The 19,525-nt window shown below is 39.8% G+C and overlaps 1 protein-coding gene across 2 annotated transcripts; it reads left to right on the forward strand.

Annotated features, from left to right (window-relative positions):
• Positions 1-739: 739 nt before the first annotated feature.
• On the forward strand, positions 740-7,712 carry LOC147342349 (olfactory receptor 8B3-like). 2 transcript variants are annotated; one of them, XM_086385096.1, is made up of 2 exons: positions 740-750; positions 6,782-7,712. In XM_086385096.1, exons 1-2 carry the CDS (start codon positions 740-742, stop codon positions 7,710-7,712), a joined length of 942 nt encoding a protein of 313 aa, XP_086241222.1. The 2 variants fall into 2 exon arrangements, with proteins under 2 accessions (XP_086241222.1, XP_086241223.1); XM_086385097.1 differs by lacking the exon at positions 740-750 and having other exon boundaries at positions 6,753-7,712.
• Positions 7,713-19,525: the final 11,813 nt, after the last annotated feature.

The raw sequence follows: 19,525 nt of genomic DNA on the forward strand, positions 1-19,525 counted from the left end.
CCATGGGGATTCTCATGGCAAGAATACCAGAGTGGATTGCCATGCCCTCCTTCAGGAGATCTTCCCAACCCAGGGATCAAACCAAGGTCTCCCACATTGCAGGTGGATTCTGTACCATCTAAGCCACCAGGGAAGCCCAAGAATACTGGAATGGGTAGACTATCCCTTCTCCAGTTAATCTTCCCAACCCAGAAATCGAACCAGGGTCTGCTTCATTACAGGCAGATTCTTTACCAGCTGAACTACAGAGAAATGTAAATCGAAATAATAGTGAGATTATTACCTCACACCTGTTAGAATGGCTATCATGAATAATAACACAAACAAAAATTGGCAAGGATGTGGAAAAAAGGAAACCTTAATACAATTCTGGGAATACAAACGAGTGCAACCACTATGGAAAAAGTTACAGAGGTTCTTCAAAAAACTAAAAATAAAACTTCTGTATGATCCAACAATTGGTATATATCTGAAGGAATCAAAAACAATAATATGAAAAAATACATGAAACCAGTGTTCATAGCAGTATTATTTTAATAGCATAGATGTGGCAGCCACCTAAGTGTCCATCAAAAGATGAATTTATACATACATACACATACACATTTAATGGCTGAGTAATATAGATATTCAGTCAGTTCAGTTCAGTTCACTCAGTCGTGTCCGACTATGTGACCCCATGAACCGCAGGATGCCAGGCCTCCCTGTCCATCACCAACTCCAGAGTCCACCCAAACCCATGTCCATTGAGTCGGTGATGCCATCCAGCCATCTCATCCTCTGTCGTCCCCTTCTCCTCCAGCTCTTCGCATCGGGTGGCCAAAGTATTGGAGTTTCAGCTTCAACATCAGGCCTTCCAATAAACATGCAGGACTGATCTCCTTTAGAATGGACTGGTTGGATCTCCTTGCAGTCCAAGGCACTCTCAAGAGTCTTCTCCAACACCACAGTTCAAAAGCATCAATTCTTCTCCACTCAGATTTCTTTATTGTCCAACTCTCACATCCATACACGACCACTGGAAAAACCATAGCCTTAACTAGATGGACCTTTGTTGGCTAAGTAATGTCTCTGCTTTTTAATATGTTGTCTAGGTTTGTCATAACTTTCCTTCCAAGGAGTAAGCGTCTCTTAATATCATGGTTGCAATCACCATCTGCAGTGATTTTGGAACCCAGAAAAATACAGTCTGACACTGTTTCCACTGCTTCCCCATCTATTAGCCATGAAGTAATGGGACCAGATGCCATGATCTTCATTTTCTGAATGTTGAGCTTTAAACCAACTTTTTCACTCTCCTCTTTCACTTTCATCAAGAGGCTTTTCAGTTCCTCTTCACTTTCTGCCATAATGGTGGTGTCATCTGCATATCTGAGGTTACTGATATTTCTCCTGGCAATCTTGATTCCATCTTGGGCTTCCTCCAGCCCAGTATTTCTCATGATGTACTCTACATATAAGTTAAATAAGTAGGGTGACAATATACAGCCTTGACGTACTCCTTTTCCTATTTGGAACCAGTCTGTTGTTCCATGTCCAGTTTTAATTGTTGCTTCCTGACCTGCATACAGAGTTCTCAGGAGGCAGGTCAGATGGTCTGGTGTGCCCATCTCTTTCAGAATTTTCCACAGTTTATTGTTATCCACACAGTCAAAGGCTTTGGCATAGTCAATAAAGCAGAAGTAGATGTTTTTCTGGAACTTTTTCGATGATCCAGCAGATGTTGGCAATTTGATCTCTGGTTCCTCTGCCATTTATAAAACCAGCTTGAACATCTGGAAGTTCGTGGTTCACGTATTGCTGAAGCCTGGCTTGGGGAATTTTGAGCTTTACTAGCGTGTGAGATGAGTGCAACTGGGCAGTAGTGTGAGCATTCTTTGGCATTGCCTTTCTTTGGGATTGGAATAAAAACTGACCTTTCCAGTCCTGTGGCCACTGCTGTTTTCCAAATTTGCTGGCATATTGAGTGCAGCATTTTCACAGCATCATCTTTCAGGATTTGGAATAGCTCACCTGGAAGTCCATCACCTCCACTAGCTTTGTTTGTAGTGATTCTTCTTAAGGCACACTTGACTTCACATTCTAGGATTTCTGGCTCTAGGTGTGTGATCACACCATCGTGACTATCTGGGTCATGAAGATCTTTGTTGTACTGTTCTTCTGTCTATTCTTGCCACCTCTCCTTAATATCTTCTGCTTCTGTTAGGTCCATACGATTTCTATCCTTAATTGAGCCCATCTTTGCATGAAATGTTCCCTTGGTATCTCTAATTTTCTTGCAGTGATCTCTAGTCTTTCCTATTCTATTGTTTTCCTCTATATCTTTGCATTGATCGCTGAGGTGGGCTTTCTTATCTCTCCTTACTATTCTTTGGAACTCTGCATTCAAATGGGTGTATCTTTCCTTTTCCTCTTTGCTTTTTGCTTCCTTTCTTTTCACAGCTATTTGTAAGGCCTCCTCAGACAGCCATTTTGCTTTTTTGCATTTCTTTTTCTTGGAATGGTTTTGGTTCCTGTCTCTTGTACAATGTCATGAACTTCCATCCATAGTTCATCAGGCACTCTATCAGATCTAGTCCCTTAAATCTATTTCTCACTTCCACTGTATAGTCATAAGGGATTTGATTTAGGTCATATCTGAATGATCTAGTGGTTTTCTCCACTTTCTTCCATTTCAGTCTGAATTTGGCAATAAGGAGTTCATGATATGAGCCACCGTCAGCTCCTGGTCTTGTTTCTGCTGACTGTATAGAGCTTCTCCATCTTTGGCTGCAAAGAATATAATCAATCTGATTTTGGTGTTGACCGTCTGGTGATGTCCATGTGTAGAGTCTTCTCTTGTGTTGTTGGAAGAGGGTGTTTGCTATGACCAGTGCGTTCTCTTGGCAGAACTCTATTAAATAGCCTTTGCCCTGCTTCATTCCGTACTCCAAGGCCAAATTTGCCTGTTACTCCAGGTGTTTCTTGACTTCCTACTTTTGCATTCCAGTCCCCTATAATTAAAAGGACATCTTCTTTGGGTGTTAACATATATATTAGTCATGAAAAAATGAAATTCTGCTGTTTGCAATTATGTAGTTGACCACAGAGAATAGTATGTTCAGTGAAATAATGCAAAGATCAGTGCTATATGTTATGTTATATGTGAAATATTTAAAAAATGAAAGAGAAGTGAATATTACAGAATAGAAACATTTTTACAGATGTAGAGACCAAACTAGTAGTTACCAGTGGGGAAAGGGAAGGGGTGAAGGGAAATATAGGAGTAGGGGATTAAAAGATACAGAACAGTATGCATAAAATATATAAACAACAAAGGCATATTATATAGATGGAGAATATAGTCAATATTTTCATAAAAATTTAAATGAAGTATAATCTATAAAGTGAAAAGTGAAAGTGAAGTCGCTCAGCTGTGTCTGACTCTTAGCGACCCCATGGACTGGAGAAGGAAATGGCAACCCACTCCAGTGTTCTTGCCTGGAGAATCCCAGGGACAGGGGATCCTGGTGGGCTGCCCGTCTATGGGGTCACACAGAGTTGGACACGACTGAAGCGGCTTAGCAGCAGCAGCAACATAATCTATAAAAATATTGAATCACTATGTTTTACACCTGAAACTAACATGATATTGTAAATCAACTATACTTGAAGAGAAAGCTCTTTCTTTGACTTCTGCTAACTTGATTGTAATGTGCCTTGTGATGGATTTCTTTTGGATCATCTTATTTGGGATATTATGTTTTAGTTTCTGTATGTCCAGTTGTTTGCATAGACTTGAGGATTTTTTCAGCCAGATTTTATTTGATAAACCTTTTAGATCATCGCTTACGTTTTCTCCTGTGGTGATCCATGGAATGCCTATGTAGCTCATGTGATACTAACACTTCCTATAAATCTTAGACTTTTGACACAACTTTTCATTCTTTTTTCTTTTTGCTCCACTTACTAAATTATTTCAGATGTCCTTTTCCCAAACTCTATAATTCTTTCTTACATTTGTTTAGTCTGCTATTTTGACCTTCTTGTGAATTTTTCAGTTCAATTATTGCGTTTTGGCTTCATGATTTCTGTTTGGTACTCTTCAACGAATATAATTGCCACTTTTTTCACATACTGTTCTTCAACTACCTTGAGCATCTTTATGATAGTTAAAGAAATTCTCAGTCAGGTAAATCATGTATCTCCATTTCATGTATCTCCAATTCAGGGCCAATTTTAGGATCACTTTCTTGGAAAGATACTTTTTTTGTTTTTTAATGTAATCTCACTTTTCTTCATTTTTCCTTGTCTTTCTGCACTCATGTCTGCATATAGACAAAATAGCAAACTATTTTAATTTTCATGACCTGGCCTTGTAAAGGAGCTGACCCTCTCAATAAACTTGGCTAGAAAAAGCAGACCTCTCAATCTTGTGATAGTATAACCACTTTGTTTTTAGCAGCTCCAGGCCTCTGGAGAATGTCAGGATCCTGTAGACCCTTAACACAGGAGATTAGTCAGTTCCTCAGGCAGCTCCCAGATCAGTTGGGTCATTGGTTGAATAGTGTACCTTTTCCTTTACCAAGGAGAAACTGTAGGAAAAATATTTTCTACTATTAGCTATGTTAAGTTAATGTGGGGTAGGTGGCTATAGTGAATTTTAGCCCAAATTGGTGTCTCTCTTCTCTCTCACCTCAGGCAGATAAACTATGCCATATCCTATATCCCTTCAGCTTTCTCACACAGTCTATACAGAGACAAGTCTTCTGAATGGCCCTTAGAAAAATTGGGGCTTTGGATGTATTGTGCATCTTTCTCTCCCCAGGGAGAACCTGGGAACTGGGGAATTTTGTCCCAGTCACATAGTTCTGGATCACCATACATATATGGCAAGATGTACCTTGCATTTTCTTAACAGTTTCAACATGATTGGTATCATGCTGGAACTGTGTGCAGCATCCTTTTGACTAAGTTTTGGATTTCTTGTAGAGGGAATCTGTACATAATTTGTTTTGAGTCAGTGTGTTCATGCAGGGAAGGAGATTCTAGGGCTTGCTCTTTTGCCATCTTGCTGATGGGAAATGGTCATTAATTTTGGCTGTTCCTTGGAGGATGAGCAATCCCTATAGCAAAGGAAAAGCTTGAATAAAATATTGAGTCTATAAGGAATTAAAGACAGATTGTATATACAACCCCCTTAGTTCCCTATTACACATAGAAACTGTTCCCTGGGGAATAGGAACAAGCTGCTGCCGTATCTATATGTGAGTACGTTATATCATTACACTCATATTAAATCCTCTGTGACTTCCTATGTGGCCAAAGTGATAATAATAACAACCATTTATTTTTTTCTGATGCTGGATAGGAAGGAAATCATAATCAAAATTATGATCTCTAATTCTGAAAGAATTCTAGGGCATATAAAAAATTAATTACAGATGGTGGTTTCTTAAAATCAATTAACCAAATCCTCAGAAACTGAAATTGCTCTTCCAGGACTATGGGGTAAAAACAAGAAGAAAGACCTGGGGCATTCTGCCTTTAAGAGAGTGAGTTTCTGAATTCCATTTATATTCATGTTTTCCTTGTTCAAGAGGGAGACTGAGAACCTAAGATATGACAGTCCATTTCTTATTTGTGCAGTCCTGAGATTCAGTGAATCTTGCAGAGAAATCTGTTTGAGGGGAGAGCAGGGAATGTTCAGAATCATTTACAGACACAAGAGATGCAGTTTCTTAGTAAGTTTCTTCTCCATGGGTGGAACACTATTTCTTCTACTTTTATAAATTTTGCTCTGTGGTATATGGAAGGACTGAGGATGAAGCTGAAACTCTAATACTATGGCCATCTGATGTGAAGAACTGACTCACTGAAAAAGATCCTGATGCCGGGAAAGATTGAAGGTGGAGATGGTGACGACAGAGGATGAGATGGTTGGATGGCATCACCGACTTGATGGACATGAGTTTCAGTAGGTTCTGGGAGTTGGTGATGGACAGGGAGGCTTGGTGTGCTGCAGTCCATGGGGTCACAAAGAATCAGACATGAGTGAGCAACTGAACTGATATGGAGTAACTTAAGCTGTCCTAGACTTTAGTTCCTCTAGCCTTGTTTATTTGTTTTTCAAATAAACTGGAAGCAATATTCTTGGATCCTACCCTGTATAGTCTTATGTGCACTAGAGGCAAAAACCAGGCTTTGGAGATTACTACCAAAAGAAGAGGAGAGGAGAGGTGAGGAGAGAGTCCAAGTGAATGAAATAATGGTGAGATGAGAGAAGGGAAACTCTGTCCTCGTTCACACTTGTTTTCCTCTGTTGTTCAGTTGCCCAGTCATTTCTGACTCTCTGCAACCCTATGGACTGTAGCCTGCCAGACTCCTCTGTCCATAGGATTCTCCAGGCAAGAATACTGGAGTGGGTTACCATTTCCTTCTCCAGGGGATCTTCCTGACCCACGGATCAAACCTGCCTCTGCTGTGTCTCCTGCATTGCAGATCGATTCTTTACCCCTGAGCCACCATTATTCTTTTGGATAAAAGGCTAAATTTTGATGCTTTACAAAGCATCAAACACTTTGTAAAATGCTTGCTTTACAAACACTTTGGTTTGTAAAGCGTTTATACAGGAAATTTATGTCACTGATTTCCATGGTAATGGTAAGTAAATTCTGTGGGTCCAGTTTGGGCTAGTCACAGTCATTCCCAGTGCATACATCACTTTATGTGAGGAGATGTGGGAAATACTCTTTTTCCTCTATGTAACGCTTCTCCCCTGTTTTCACAGATCCCCTTAGAGAAGAATGGCTCCAGGGAATGACTCTTTCACAACTCAGTTCATTTTAGTGGGATTAACAGACCAATCAGTTCTTCAGCTCCCCCTGTTTTTCCTGTTTCTAGTAATGTATATGGTCACTGTGATGGGAAATTTGAGCTTGATCATCCTAATTGGGCTGAGTTCACATCTGCACACCCCTATGTACTTTTTCCTCTTTAATTTGTCCTTCATAGATCTCTGTTATTCTGTTTTCACACTTAAAATGCTGATTAACATCATATCAAAGAAGAAGATTATCTCCTACATGGGGTGCATGACTCAGCTTTACTTCTTCACTTTTTTTGGTATTTCTGAATGCTATGTGCTGACATCAATGGCCTATGACCGCTATGTGGCCATCTGTAACCCACTCTTGTATAAAATTGCCATGTCCCCTAAAGTGTGTTCCAGCTTTATGCTTGGTTCCTACTTGATGGCATTTTTGGATGCCATGATTCTTATTGGAGGCATGCTGAGACTGAACTTCTGTGATGCAAACACCATCAACCATTATTTGTGTGATACCTACCCTCTGCTCCAGCTCTCCTGCACAAGTACCTACATCCTTGAGCTGGAAGTTATCATTGTGTCAGGCATCAACATCATTCTGCCCAGTCTCACCATCTTTGTCTCTTATGGCCTCATCCTCTCCAACATCCTTCACATCAGCTCCACAGAGGGCAGGTCTAAAGCCTTCAGGACCTGCAGTTCCCACATCATTGCTGTTTCTCTGTTCTTTGGATCAAGTGCATTTGTGTATCTCAAACCATCTTCTATGCCCATGAATAAGGGAAAAGTCTTATCTGTCTTTTACACCAATGTGGTTCCCATGATGAATCCCTTAATTTACAGCTTAAGGAACAAAGATGTTAAACTTGCTCTGAGAAAAGTCCTGAGGATGGTGAAGTTTTGATCAGAAACATTATCTGTCTGTGCATATAGTTTTAGGAGAAGGAGATTCTGTGTGTTCATTTAAATAGTTATAGTTAGAATTTATTTCTCTCTTTTTTAAATAACAAAATTTAAGTAATATTTGAGCCTTCCACTAATAATTTATCTCTGGTTTTTCTGTCTGTTGCTTCTTTTTCCCTAATCATTTGCATGGTATCTCCTGCAGTTTTCCTTCTTACTAGTAATTTTAAATTAAAAATGTAGTATCTCTTATTTTTATTGTCATTTCATATTTTCAGTTTTTACTGAAAAGGAAAATGGTCCCCAAGTGATCAAATTTGAGACACCTCTGATATAATGACAGACCAGTGATGAAAATCAGCTAGATAAGACTAAAGTAACATTGTTTCACTGGGGTTGTGCTTATTTGCCACTTCCTGTTAGAAACATGCATCAGATATTCTGTTTCTACTCCCATTTTTCCATTCTCTGACCTGGAAGACTATGTCTCCTTTAAATGTTAGAGATTGAAGTTTCCATAAAGGCTTTATCTGTAATTTATTTTGTATCTGGTAAATATTTTATATCAAACTTCTTTGGCTGGAGTTTTCCCTTTACCCTTCCACAATGAACTCAGCAGATCATCTAAATATATTTATTTCATTGATAATAAAATGAAGCTCCAAATGGTTAATTATTAAATGTCACAGATTCATAAAGAAAAAAATCTAGACTAAACAGATAGCCTTCTAATTTCAAGTCTGCTACTTCTGTAGTCTACTTACATCTACTTCATTCTATTCTATTCGTTTCAGTTATGATCATTAATGAGAAAATATTTTTAATTTGAAGCTTAACTGTTGTTTATTCCAGGGGATGTATGAATTTCTCTCATGGTACATGGTGCTTTTTTGTTGTTTGTTTGCTTGTTTAGGCAAAGAGTTTCATGGGTTTCTTTGGGTGGGAAAGGAAGGTCTTTTGGACTAGTATATTGGTGAGATGGGGCTTCCCAGGGGGCACTATGATAAAGAAACTACCTGCCAATGCAGGAAACGTAAGAGATGTGGGTTTGATCTCTAGATCTGGAAGATCCCCTGGAGGAGGGCAAGGCAACCCACTCCAGTATTCTTACCTGGAGAATCCCATGGGCAGAGGAGCCTGGAACGCTACAGTCCGTAGGGTTGCAAAGAGTCAGACATGACTAGATAACTTAGCACACACACTGGTGAAAAGATTGACTCACATTGGAAGGGTTTTTGTATGTGTCTAAAACTAAGAAAATGAATTTCAGGTGTTTGAAAGTGATTTATTATTATTATTATTAAAAGAACAGGACGTGGTAAAGAAAGGAGTCCAGAATCACATCATGAAGACAGACCTCTACAAGACACATAACCAGAAAATAAGAGGTCGCTGTGTGGGAAGTGGTCATAAGGCTTAGGAAACAAATTTTATTCTGAAATTGTATTCTTCTGTACAGGAATGTATATGTATCTCACAGTATACAAATCTTTGACAAAGTTATAGTGTACATGACTGTACAGTAGTAGGGCATTGGGAAATGATGGTGAAAAAGAGTCACATTTGGAACCAGGGAGAAAGAGGGCAGCTACAGGTGATAACATAGTTAAGAGCATTTGAAATTCAAGTTAGGAAGAAGGAATTTAGAGAGTACATTGAAGGACTTGAAAGCTCCTACCTATGACCCTGTTCTCCTTCTATAATGCCCTAGAAATATTATTGAGCTCACAGTGTTTCTCTATATAGGCTATCAGCTTAAGTTATTTTATTTTTGACAGGTTTTTTTTTTTTTTTTTTTGTGGAGCTTCATATGCTACTTCCATACAGATTTCAAATTACTCAACCTCAAAGTGCAACTGGCAGTATAATGACATCTTGAAAGAAATACTTGGTGGATACACATATTTTTGCACTGTGTATACTGAAAAAGATGTTGCATTCTTATTTTTAAGGCAAAAATGCAACCTATAAAAGCCTCAGTATGATGTGTCAAGGGTTAATGTAAATATTTTCCATGGATGTCAGGCATGCACATGTCCAGGAGAGGCTTCGACAAAACTTATGGAACCGAATGTCAGATAGTAGGACCTTTCCCTCCAATATCCAGTGTCTGTGCTCTGATTACTGATTTTTGCTTCTGAACCAGATGTGCAGACACAGTGGGGGCAACCACTGTTGGTGTGTCTCCCCACCATTGCTATAATCCCCTTCTGATCCAGCTGAGGTGACTTCCAGGGAGTTTAAAAGCTTGTACTGTTTTCCCTTCCCATCCTGTTTTTCTTTTTGGAGCCAGACATTAAAGACTAGGACTTTTGTAAAGTAAGAAGCATATACAGAGATAATGGGAAGGTCTCCTTGTATGTACCTGGAATGATATAGGCTCAAAAAGACCAGAAAGGAATTTAAATTTTTCACCTAAACCTGATCCTCTGCACAGAGATAGCCTAAAGCAATCTAAATTATAAAAATGAGACAGGAGTTCTAGATGACAGGTTGGCAGGATGCTAAGCTCACCCTTCCTCAGGAACACATCACATTACAACTACATATGGAGAAACTCCTGCTGAAATCCATGTGGGCAAGAGCAGAACAGCTGTTCTACAATGAAGGTTATAAAGAATAATCCATATGGAGTCTTCCAGGAAGGGGAAAACAGCGATATGGTTGGGACCTATACTTCTCACCTGGGACAGAGAAGAGGAAAAAGGATATCACAGGCTGGGGAATCCTCCTGGAGGAGCAAGGATTTGGGGCCACAGTTTACGCACACCAGCCCTAGGGTTTAACAACAGGAAATAAACCCCCTTTCTGGCTTGAAAACCAGTGGAGAGTTACCTGAATGCTGCAAGTAACTGACACCCTGCTCTTGAAGAACATGTGCCAGATCTGCTCACTCCCAGTCACAGCATGGTGGCAGCAGATTGAAAACTGCCTGGAACTCCATCCAGCTGGCAAGGACCACCCCAGCATTTCCTCTTCCCCAGCCCTAACTGAGCTCCTGCCCCAGTCTCTCATGCTCCTGTGGTCACTCACCACTAAAGGGGAGGATGGATTCCATTGCTAACAAAAGTGTGCACACTTGGAGGGATGGGAGGTGACTTGGACACTGAGGCTGCAACTGAGCCACTGTCAACTCATATGTCTCTGTAGGCACTCGAGGAGGAGTGACGTTAGATCCAGGGAAGAGAACACTATCACCAGTGTGCACATTCCTATCCATATTGGGAGAGAGCAGGGTCAGCTCTGTGCTGTAGCACCAACCCCTCACCATTGCCCAGCCACTAACTGAGGAAAGGTTGTTGATGCTTAGTTATTAAATCATGTCCAACTCTTTTGTGACCCCATGGACTGTAACCCACAAGGCCCCTCTGTTCATGGGATTACCCAGTCAAGGATACTGAAATTGGTTGCCATTTCCTGCTCCAGAGGACCTTCCTGGCCCAGGAGTCAAACCTGGGTCTCCTACCCCTGGTAGATTTTTTTTTTTACCACTGAGCCAACAAGGAAGCCTTTTGCACACTAGGGAAAAAGTGAAACCAGCACAGAGCCGAGAACCCAACACAGCCCTAAGCTCACAGGCCTAGAATAATTCAGAAACTGCCATCACATACAGGAGAAATCCACTTTCTCAACACTCTTGTTTCAGCTCCTCAGGCCACACAGCTACCCCTGATAAGGTGATGAAAGCCACTGAGAACTGGGAAGCCCTTGCTCACACCTGGCTCTGGCTCTGGTCCCACCAACTCCAGCCCTACATCCCACCAATGCAGTGGCTGCCATCACACCCCAGGGAAAGATATGGTCCATGCTCACTTCAGATCCAGTTCTCCCACCAAAGCCGTTGAACATACACAGACTTCATAGGGACACTCCTATACAAGAAACCACTTTCAAGGACTGGAATATGTAACTGCTTTACCTAAGAGAGACAGAAAAACTTAAGAAAAATAAGAAGTTGTAAGAATTTGTTTCAGATGAAAGAACAAGAGCAACTAAAACCTTGATTTAAACCCTAATGAAAAGTAGATGGAGAACAGTGTGGAGATTCCTTAAAAAACTGGAAATAGAACTGCCTTATGATCCAGCAATCCCACTGCTGGGCATACACACTGAGGAAACCAGAAGGGAAAGAGACACGTGTACCCCAGTGTTCATTGCAGCACTGTTTATAATAGCCAGGACATGGAAGCAACCTAGATGTCCATCAGCAGATGAATGGATAAGAAAGCAGTGGTACATATACACAATGGAGTATTACTCAGCCATTAAAAAGAATACATTTGAATCAGTTCTAATGCAGCGGATGAAACTGGAGCCTATTATACAGAGTGAAGTAAGCCAAAAGGAAAAACATAAATACAGTATACTAACGCATATATATGGAATTTAGAAAGATGGTAACAATAACCCGGTGTACGAGACAGCAAAAGAGACACTGATGTATAGAACAGTCTTATGGACTCTGTGGGAGAGGGAGAGGGTGGGAAGATTTGGGGGAATGGCATTGAAACATGTAAAATATCATGTAAGAAATGAGTTGCCAGTCCAGGTTCAATGCACGATACTGGATGCTTGGGGCTAGTGCACTGGGACGACCCAGAGGGATGGTATGGGGAGGGAGGAGGGAGGAGGGTTCAAGATGGGGAACACATGTATACCTGTGGTGGATTCATTTTGATATTTGGCAAAACTAATACAATTATTTAAAGTTTAAAAATAAAATAAAATTAGGAAAAAAAAAAAAAAGTAGATAACTAATTTACCTGATAAAGAATTCAAAGCAATAGTAGTAAGAATGCTAATAAAACCAGGCGAAATAATAGATGAACAGCATGAGTATTTTAACAAGGAACTAGGAAAAAAAAAAAAAAAGACAGTTATAGCTCAAGTATACAATAACTGTGTGAAAAATACACTAGAGGGAATTAGAGGCATTTTAGTGTAAAGATGAATGCTTAAGTGATATGGGTGATAGAATAATGGAAACCACACAATGAGAATAGAAAAAAAGAACAACAGATTTTAAAAAATATTCCAGGTTCAGTGCACGGTACTGGATGCTTGGGGCTGGTGCACTAGGACGACCCAGAGGGAAGGTAGGGGAGGGAGGAGGGAGGAGGGTTCAGGACGGGGAACACGGGTATACCTGTGGCGGATTCATTTCGATATTTGGCAAAACTAATACAATATTGTAAAGTTTAAAAATAAAATAAAATTTAAAAAAAAGAAAAAAAACAAAAAAACAAAAGCAGAGACATCACTTTGCCAACAAAGGTCCGTCTAGTCAAGGCTATAGTTTTTCCTGTGGTCATGTATGGATGTAAGAGTTGGACTGTGAAGAAGGCTGAGCGCCGAAGAATTGATGCTTTTGAATTGTGGTGTTGGAGAAGACTCTTGAGAGTCCCTTGGACTGCAAGGAGATCCAACCAGTCCATTCTGAAGGAGATCAGCCCTGGGATTTCTTTGGAAGGAATGATGCTAAAGCTGAAACTCCAATACTTTGGCCACCTCATGCGAAGAGTTGACTCATTGGAAAAGACTCTGATGCTGGGAAGGATTAGGGGCATGAGGAGAAGGGGACAACAGAGGATGAGATGGCTGGATGGCATCACTGACTCGGACTGAGTCTGGGTGAATTCTGGGAGTTGGTAATGGACAGGGAGGCCTGGCGTGCTGCGATTCATGGGGTCACAAAGAGTCAGACACGACTGAGAGACTGAACTGAACTGAACTGAAAATGGTAAATGTTGGGGCATGTATATTTTACCACAGTTAAAAAAAGTTACTTCCAAACCATCTAGAGATTCAAGATGTGTTACAAAGTTTCATGTGATTTCTAATAAATTGAGAAATAATATGGGTCAAAGCAAGGTTTGAAGCAACAGGAATATTATCTATTAATTTCTAAAATATTTGTCAAAGATAAAATTAAAATACATGTTAAAAAAAAATATGAGTAGTTTAATGGACCTCTGTGACAACATCAAGCTTATTAGCATTTGTGTTGTAGTGGAACCAGCAGAAAGAAAGAGAAAATGTAAAAGATGTATTTAATGAAATTTTGGCTAAACACTTGAAGGAAGCAGCTATCCAGGTTTGGGAATTATGGAGAGTCTCAAACAAGATGAACCCAAAGCAAAATACACTGCAGCATATCATAGTTAAAATGGCAAAAGATTAAGATCAAAATAGAATTTTAAAGGCAGCAATAGGAAAACAAAGAATCTCATTGGAGGAAACCCACATAAGTCTATTATAAGCCGATTTTTCTGAAGGACTTCTGCAGGAGTAACACAAATATATTTAAACTGCTAAAGCGGTGGGGGGGGGGGGGGTGGAGGGGAAAACCCTGCAGCCTAGGATACTCTTCTAAGCAAGTCTATCATTCAGAATTGAAGTAAAAATAAAGAGCATCTCCAACAAGCAAAAACTAAAAGGGTTCACCAATACAAAAGCAACTATAGAGGAAATGTTAAAAAGTCTTCTTTGTTGAAAAAAGACCACAAGAAGAATAAGAAATTAGAGGAAGGGAAAATTCTATTGGTAAAGGCAAGTATATAGTAAAGGCTGTGGACCAACCACTTTAAGCTAATATAGTGGTTAAAAATGAAAATTGTAGAATCAGGCCAAGATATGAAAGCAACCTAAATGTCCATCAAGGGCCAAACGGATAAAATGTGATAAAACACACAATGGAATACTGCTCGGCTGTTAAAAAGAATGAAGCTTTGCCATTAGCAATAAATGAATGGACTTGGAGAATATTATACTAAATGAAATAAGTCACTGAGAAAGACAAACACTAAATGATACCATTTATATCTGAAATCTAAAAGATACAACAAACTAGTAAATATAAAAATGAATCAGACTCACAGATATAGCAAACAAACTAATGATTACCAAAGAGGAATTAGAAGATGGGCGGGCAATAAAAGAGTAGGGAACTAAGAGATATAACTACTGTGTACAAAGTAAACAAGCTATAAGGATATACTGTACACACTGGGACTATAACCAATATTGTATAATAAATATAAAAGAAATATAACCTTTGAAATTTGAATAACTGTTGTACACCTGAAACATATGATATTGTAGATATAAATCTCTATAAAAAGGTGAAAATTATAAATTCAGCCATGCTGCTGCTGCTGCTAAGTCGCTTCAGTTGTGTACGACTCTGTGCGACCCCATTGACGGTGGCCCACCAGGCTCCCCCATCCCTGGGATTCTCCAGGCAAGAACACTGGAGTGGGTTGCCATTTCCTTCTCCAATGCATGAAAGGAAAAAGTGAAAGTGAAGTCGCTCTGTCATGTCCAACTCTTCAGGACCCCATGGTCTGAAGCCTACCAGGCTCCCCCGTCCCTGGGATTTTCCAGGCAAGAGTACTGGAGTGGGGTGCCATTGCCTTCTCCAAAATTCAGCCATAACTCCAACAAATGGAATAGACATGAAAAATGTAAAATACAACATCTAAAACACAAAATGTGGGAGAAGCAAGTACAACTGTAAATATACTAGAATTTGTTTGAACTTAAATTATTAGCAGTTTAAAATGAGTGGCTATAGGTATAGGTCAACATATATGAAACTTGTGGTAACCATAATAAACAACCTGCAGTAGATATCATAAAAACTAGAGAGAAAGGAGCACAAACACAAAACTACAGAAATCATCAAACTACAGTGGAAGAGACCAATAGAAAAAGACAGAGAAGACATTCAGAAATATCCAGAAAACAAGTAGCAAAAGATAGTAAGTAATACATATTTACATGTCAGTAGACTAAATGTTCCAATAAGAAGACATAGGGTGGCTAAATGGATTAAAAACAAAACAAAACAAACCAACAGACAAACAGAGTACCATCTAACATATGCTGCCTACAAGAGATTCATTTCGGATCTAAAGAGACACACAGAATAAAATGAGGGATAGCAAAACCAATACAATATGGTAAAGTAATTAACCTCCAATTAAAATAAATAAACTTAAATTAAAAAAAAAAAGATATTCAAGTCAAGAGGAAAAAAAGAAAGAGGGGGATTCTATACCCATATAAGACAAAGTAGTCATTACAACAAAGTCAGTGAAAGACAAAGGAAAGGACAAATGAAAGACAAAGGAAGGACAACGAAAGACAAAGACAAGGAAGGACATTAAAAGGATCAATGCAGAAGAGAATATAACATTCAGAAACATATATGGACCTAGTATGCTTATGTGCTAAGTTGTTTCAGTCGTGTCCGATTTTTGTGACCTGGTGGACTGTAGCCAGCCAGGCTCCTCTGTCCATGGGATTCTCCAGGCAAGAATTCTGGTTTGGGTAGCCATTCCCTTCTACAGGGGATCTTCTCGATCCAGGAATTGAACCCAGGTCTCCTGCATTGTGGGTAGATTCTTCACCTTCTGAACCACCAGGGAAGCCCTTGGAAAAAGGTACAGAGGTTCATCACAAAGCTAAAAATAAAACTGCCTATGATCCAACAATCAGTATATATCTGAAGAAAATGAAAACAGTACCATGAAAAATTATATGTGACCAGAGTTCACGGCAGCATTATTGTCAATAGCAAAGATGTGGAAGCCACCTAAGTGTGAATCAACATATAAATTATGTATATATGGACTTCCCTGGTGGCTCAGATGGTAAAGCGTCTGTCTACAATGCGGGAGACCTGGGTTCGATCCCTTGTTGGGAAGATCTGCTGGAGAAGGAAATGACAATCCATTCCAGTACTATTGCCTGGAAAATCCCATGGACAGAGAAGCCTGGTAGGCTACAGTCCATGGGGTCCCAAAGAGTCGGACACAACTGAGCAACTGACTGATATGTGTGTGTGTGTGTGTGTGTGTGTATACATACATCATACACATATACATTTAAAGGCTTAATAATCAGTTAAATTCAGTCGCTGAGTCATGTCTGACTATTTGTAACCCCATGGAATGCACCATGCCTGGCCTCCCTGTCCATCAACAACTCCAGGAGTTTACTCAAACTCAGCTCCATTGAATCGGTGATGCCATCCAACCATCTCATCTTCTGTTGTCCCCTTCTCCTCCTGACTTCAATCTTTCCCAGCATCAGGGTCTTTACAAATGAGTCAGCTCTTCACATCAGGTGGCCAAAGTACTAGAGTTTCAGCTTCAATATCAGTGGGCTTGAGAGTCCTTTGGACTGCAAGGAGATCCAACCAGTCAATCTTGAAGAAAATCTGTTCTGAATATTCATTAGAAGGACTGATGCTGAAGCTGAAACTCCAATACTTTGGCCACCTGATGCAAAGAACCAGCTCATTGGAAAAGACCCTGATACTGGGATAGATTTAGGGCAGGAGGAGAAGGGGATGACAGGTTGGATGGCATCATCGACTCAATGGACATGAGTTTGAACAAACTCTGGGAGATAGTGAAGAATAGGGAAGCCTGGAGTGCTGCAGTCCTTGGGATCTCAAAGAGTTGTACAAGACTGAGAAACTGAACAACAACCAAAAAAAGAAGAGGAAGTGGGAAGAATTAAGACATTGAGACTAACATATAAACACTACTATGTATAATATAGATAACTAATGAGAACCTCCTGTATAGCACAAGAATCTCTACTCAATGGTCTGTAGTGACTTACATGGGAAGGAAATTAAAAAAAAAAAAAGTGGTTATATGTATACATATGACTGATTCAATCTGCTATACAGCAAGAAACTAACACAACATTGTAAAGCAATTACATTGTAATAAAAGTTAACTAAAAAAATGAAACCTATTAGGCACCATCTACGTGCTAGACTAGCAATATCCAATTTAAATATAATTCAAGTCCCACATATGATTTCAAACTTTCTGCTAGCTGAATTAAAAAGGTAAAAGAGAAAGATGTGACATTAATTATAATAATGTTTCCTGTAACTCATTAGATCCAAAATATTATCACTTCAACATGCAGCCAATATAAAAATCAAGATACTTTTACCTTTTATTGTACTAAGCCTTCAAAATGTTCTCAGAACAGCACAGATCAATGTGATACTACTCTTTTTAATTAAAAACACTTGATCTCTATTTAGATTTATAACATTTACAATTTAAGAGATAGATTCCCAACTTAAGTTGTGTCAAACATGTGCTGGGCTATCTCTAGTTCTGGCGAGTGGGGGTTGCTCTCAAGTTGCGGCTCATGAGCTTGGTAGTTGTCGCACTTGGGCTCTAGAGTGTGGGCTTCAGTTGTTGTGGCCCAAGGGCTCAGTAGTTGTGGTGAATGGAATTAGTTGTCCCAGGACATGTGGCATCTTCCCTTATCAGGAATTGTACCCATGTCCCCTGCATTGGCAGGTAGATTCTTTACTACTGGACTACCAGGGAAGTTCCATGGCCGTACACTTTGTGTCATTTAAAAATAAAATATCTTATTTAGTTAAATAGTAACTTTTTCATATTTTTACAGTTTTATTGAGATAAATTGACTGTATATGTTTAGTGAACGTGAAAGTGACTCAGTCATGTCTGACTCTTTGTGGACCCATGGATTATATGGTCCATGGAATTCTCCAGGCCAGAATGCTAAGGTGGATAGTCTTTCCCTTCTCCAGGGGATCTTCCCAACCCAGAGATCAATCCCAGATCTTCTGCATTCAGGGGGATTCTTTGCCAGGTGAGCCACCAGGGAAGCCCAAGAATACTGGAGTGGGTAACTTATCGCTGCTCCAGTGGATCTTGCTGACCCAGGAATTGAACTGGGGTCTCCTGCATTGCAGGTAGGGATTCTTTACCAAGTGAGCTATCAGGGAAGCCCAGTTTTAGGGAATGTGGTTCAAGATGGTGACATAGGAGGATCCTGGATTCACCTCCTCTCATGAATGCAGTGAATCTACAGCTACGTATGAAGCAGTCACCTCTGAAAAAGATCTGAAAACTAGCTGAGCACCTTCTTCACCTTGTAAGGTGAGGAAAAGTCACACTGAGGTGGATAGAACAGGCTGAGATACAGTCTCACTACAAACTCAACCTCTGATGCATAAACCAAAAATGGCGAAGGTACTCACAAACCTGATTTTTTTTTTTTTGCACTATTCTAGTTCTGATATAGAAGAAAATTGTTATTTAGAACTGTTAAAATTATAAAAAACCTTTATCCTGAAGACCCAGTATTCCTTTTCTCCTTTAATAAGATTTATTTTCTAGACTGTGTAGAGAATTTATGGATTAGGAAATCTCAGAGGGAACATTTTTCCTATAAATGAGTTATTGACAGGCCAATTAATTGGGATTCCCTAGTACCTCATCTGGTAATGAATCCACCTGGAATTCAGGAGACCCCAGTTCAATTCCTGGGTCAAAAAGCCCCTCTGGAGGAGGGATAAGCAACCCACTCTGTATTCTTGGGCTTCCCTTGTGGTGCAGATGGTAAAGAATCCATCTGCAATGAGGGAAACGTGGGTTTGATCCCTGGGCAGGGAAGATCCCCATGGAGGAGTATATGGCAACCCACTTCAGTATCCTTGCCTGGAGAATCCCCAAGGTCAGAGGAACCTGGTAGGTCACAGTCCATGGGGCCACAAAGAGTTGGACAAGACTGAGTGACTAAGTATAGCACCAGCAATGATTTTCTAGGACTCATTTCTGAATCATATTTTCCAGAATTGCTCTTATGCCAAGCTTAAATATGTCTGGCTTCATGCATAAACTGGGTGAAAGACTCTTAACAAGTTTCTGAATTTCTTACATATTTGCTACATAAATTGTTTTTGCATCAGTTGTTTTTGTAGGAAAAAAGAGATTAGGGCTTCCTCTTCATTTCTGTAATCTAAAT

This window comes from Bos grunniens, chromosome 29 (genome assembly GCF_055505025.1).
Source record: "Bos grunniens cultivar Pamir isolate PY7600 chromosome 29, Bosgru_T2T1.0, whole genome shotgun sequence".
NCBI classification, from domain to species: domain Eukaryota; kingdom Metazoa; phylum Chordata; class Mammalia; order Artiodactyla; family Bovidae; genus Bos; species Bos grunniens.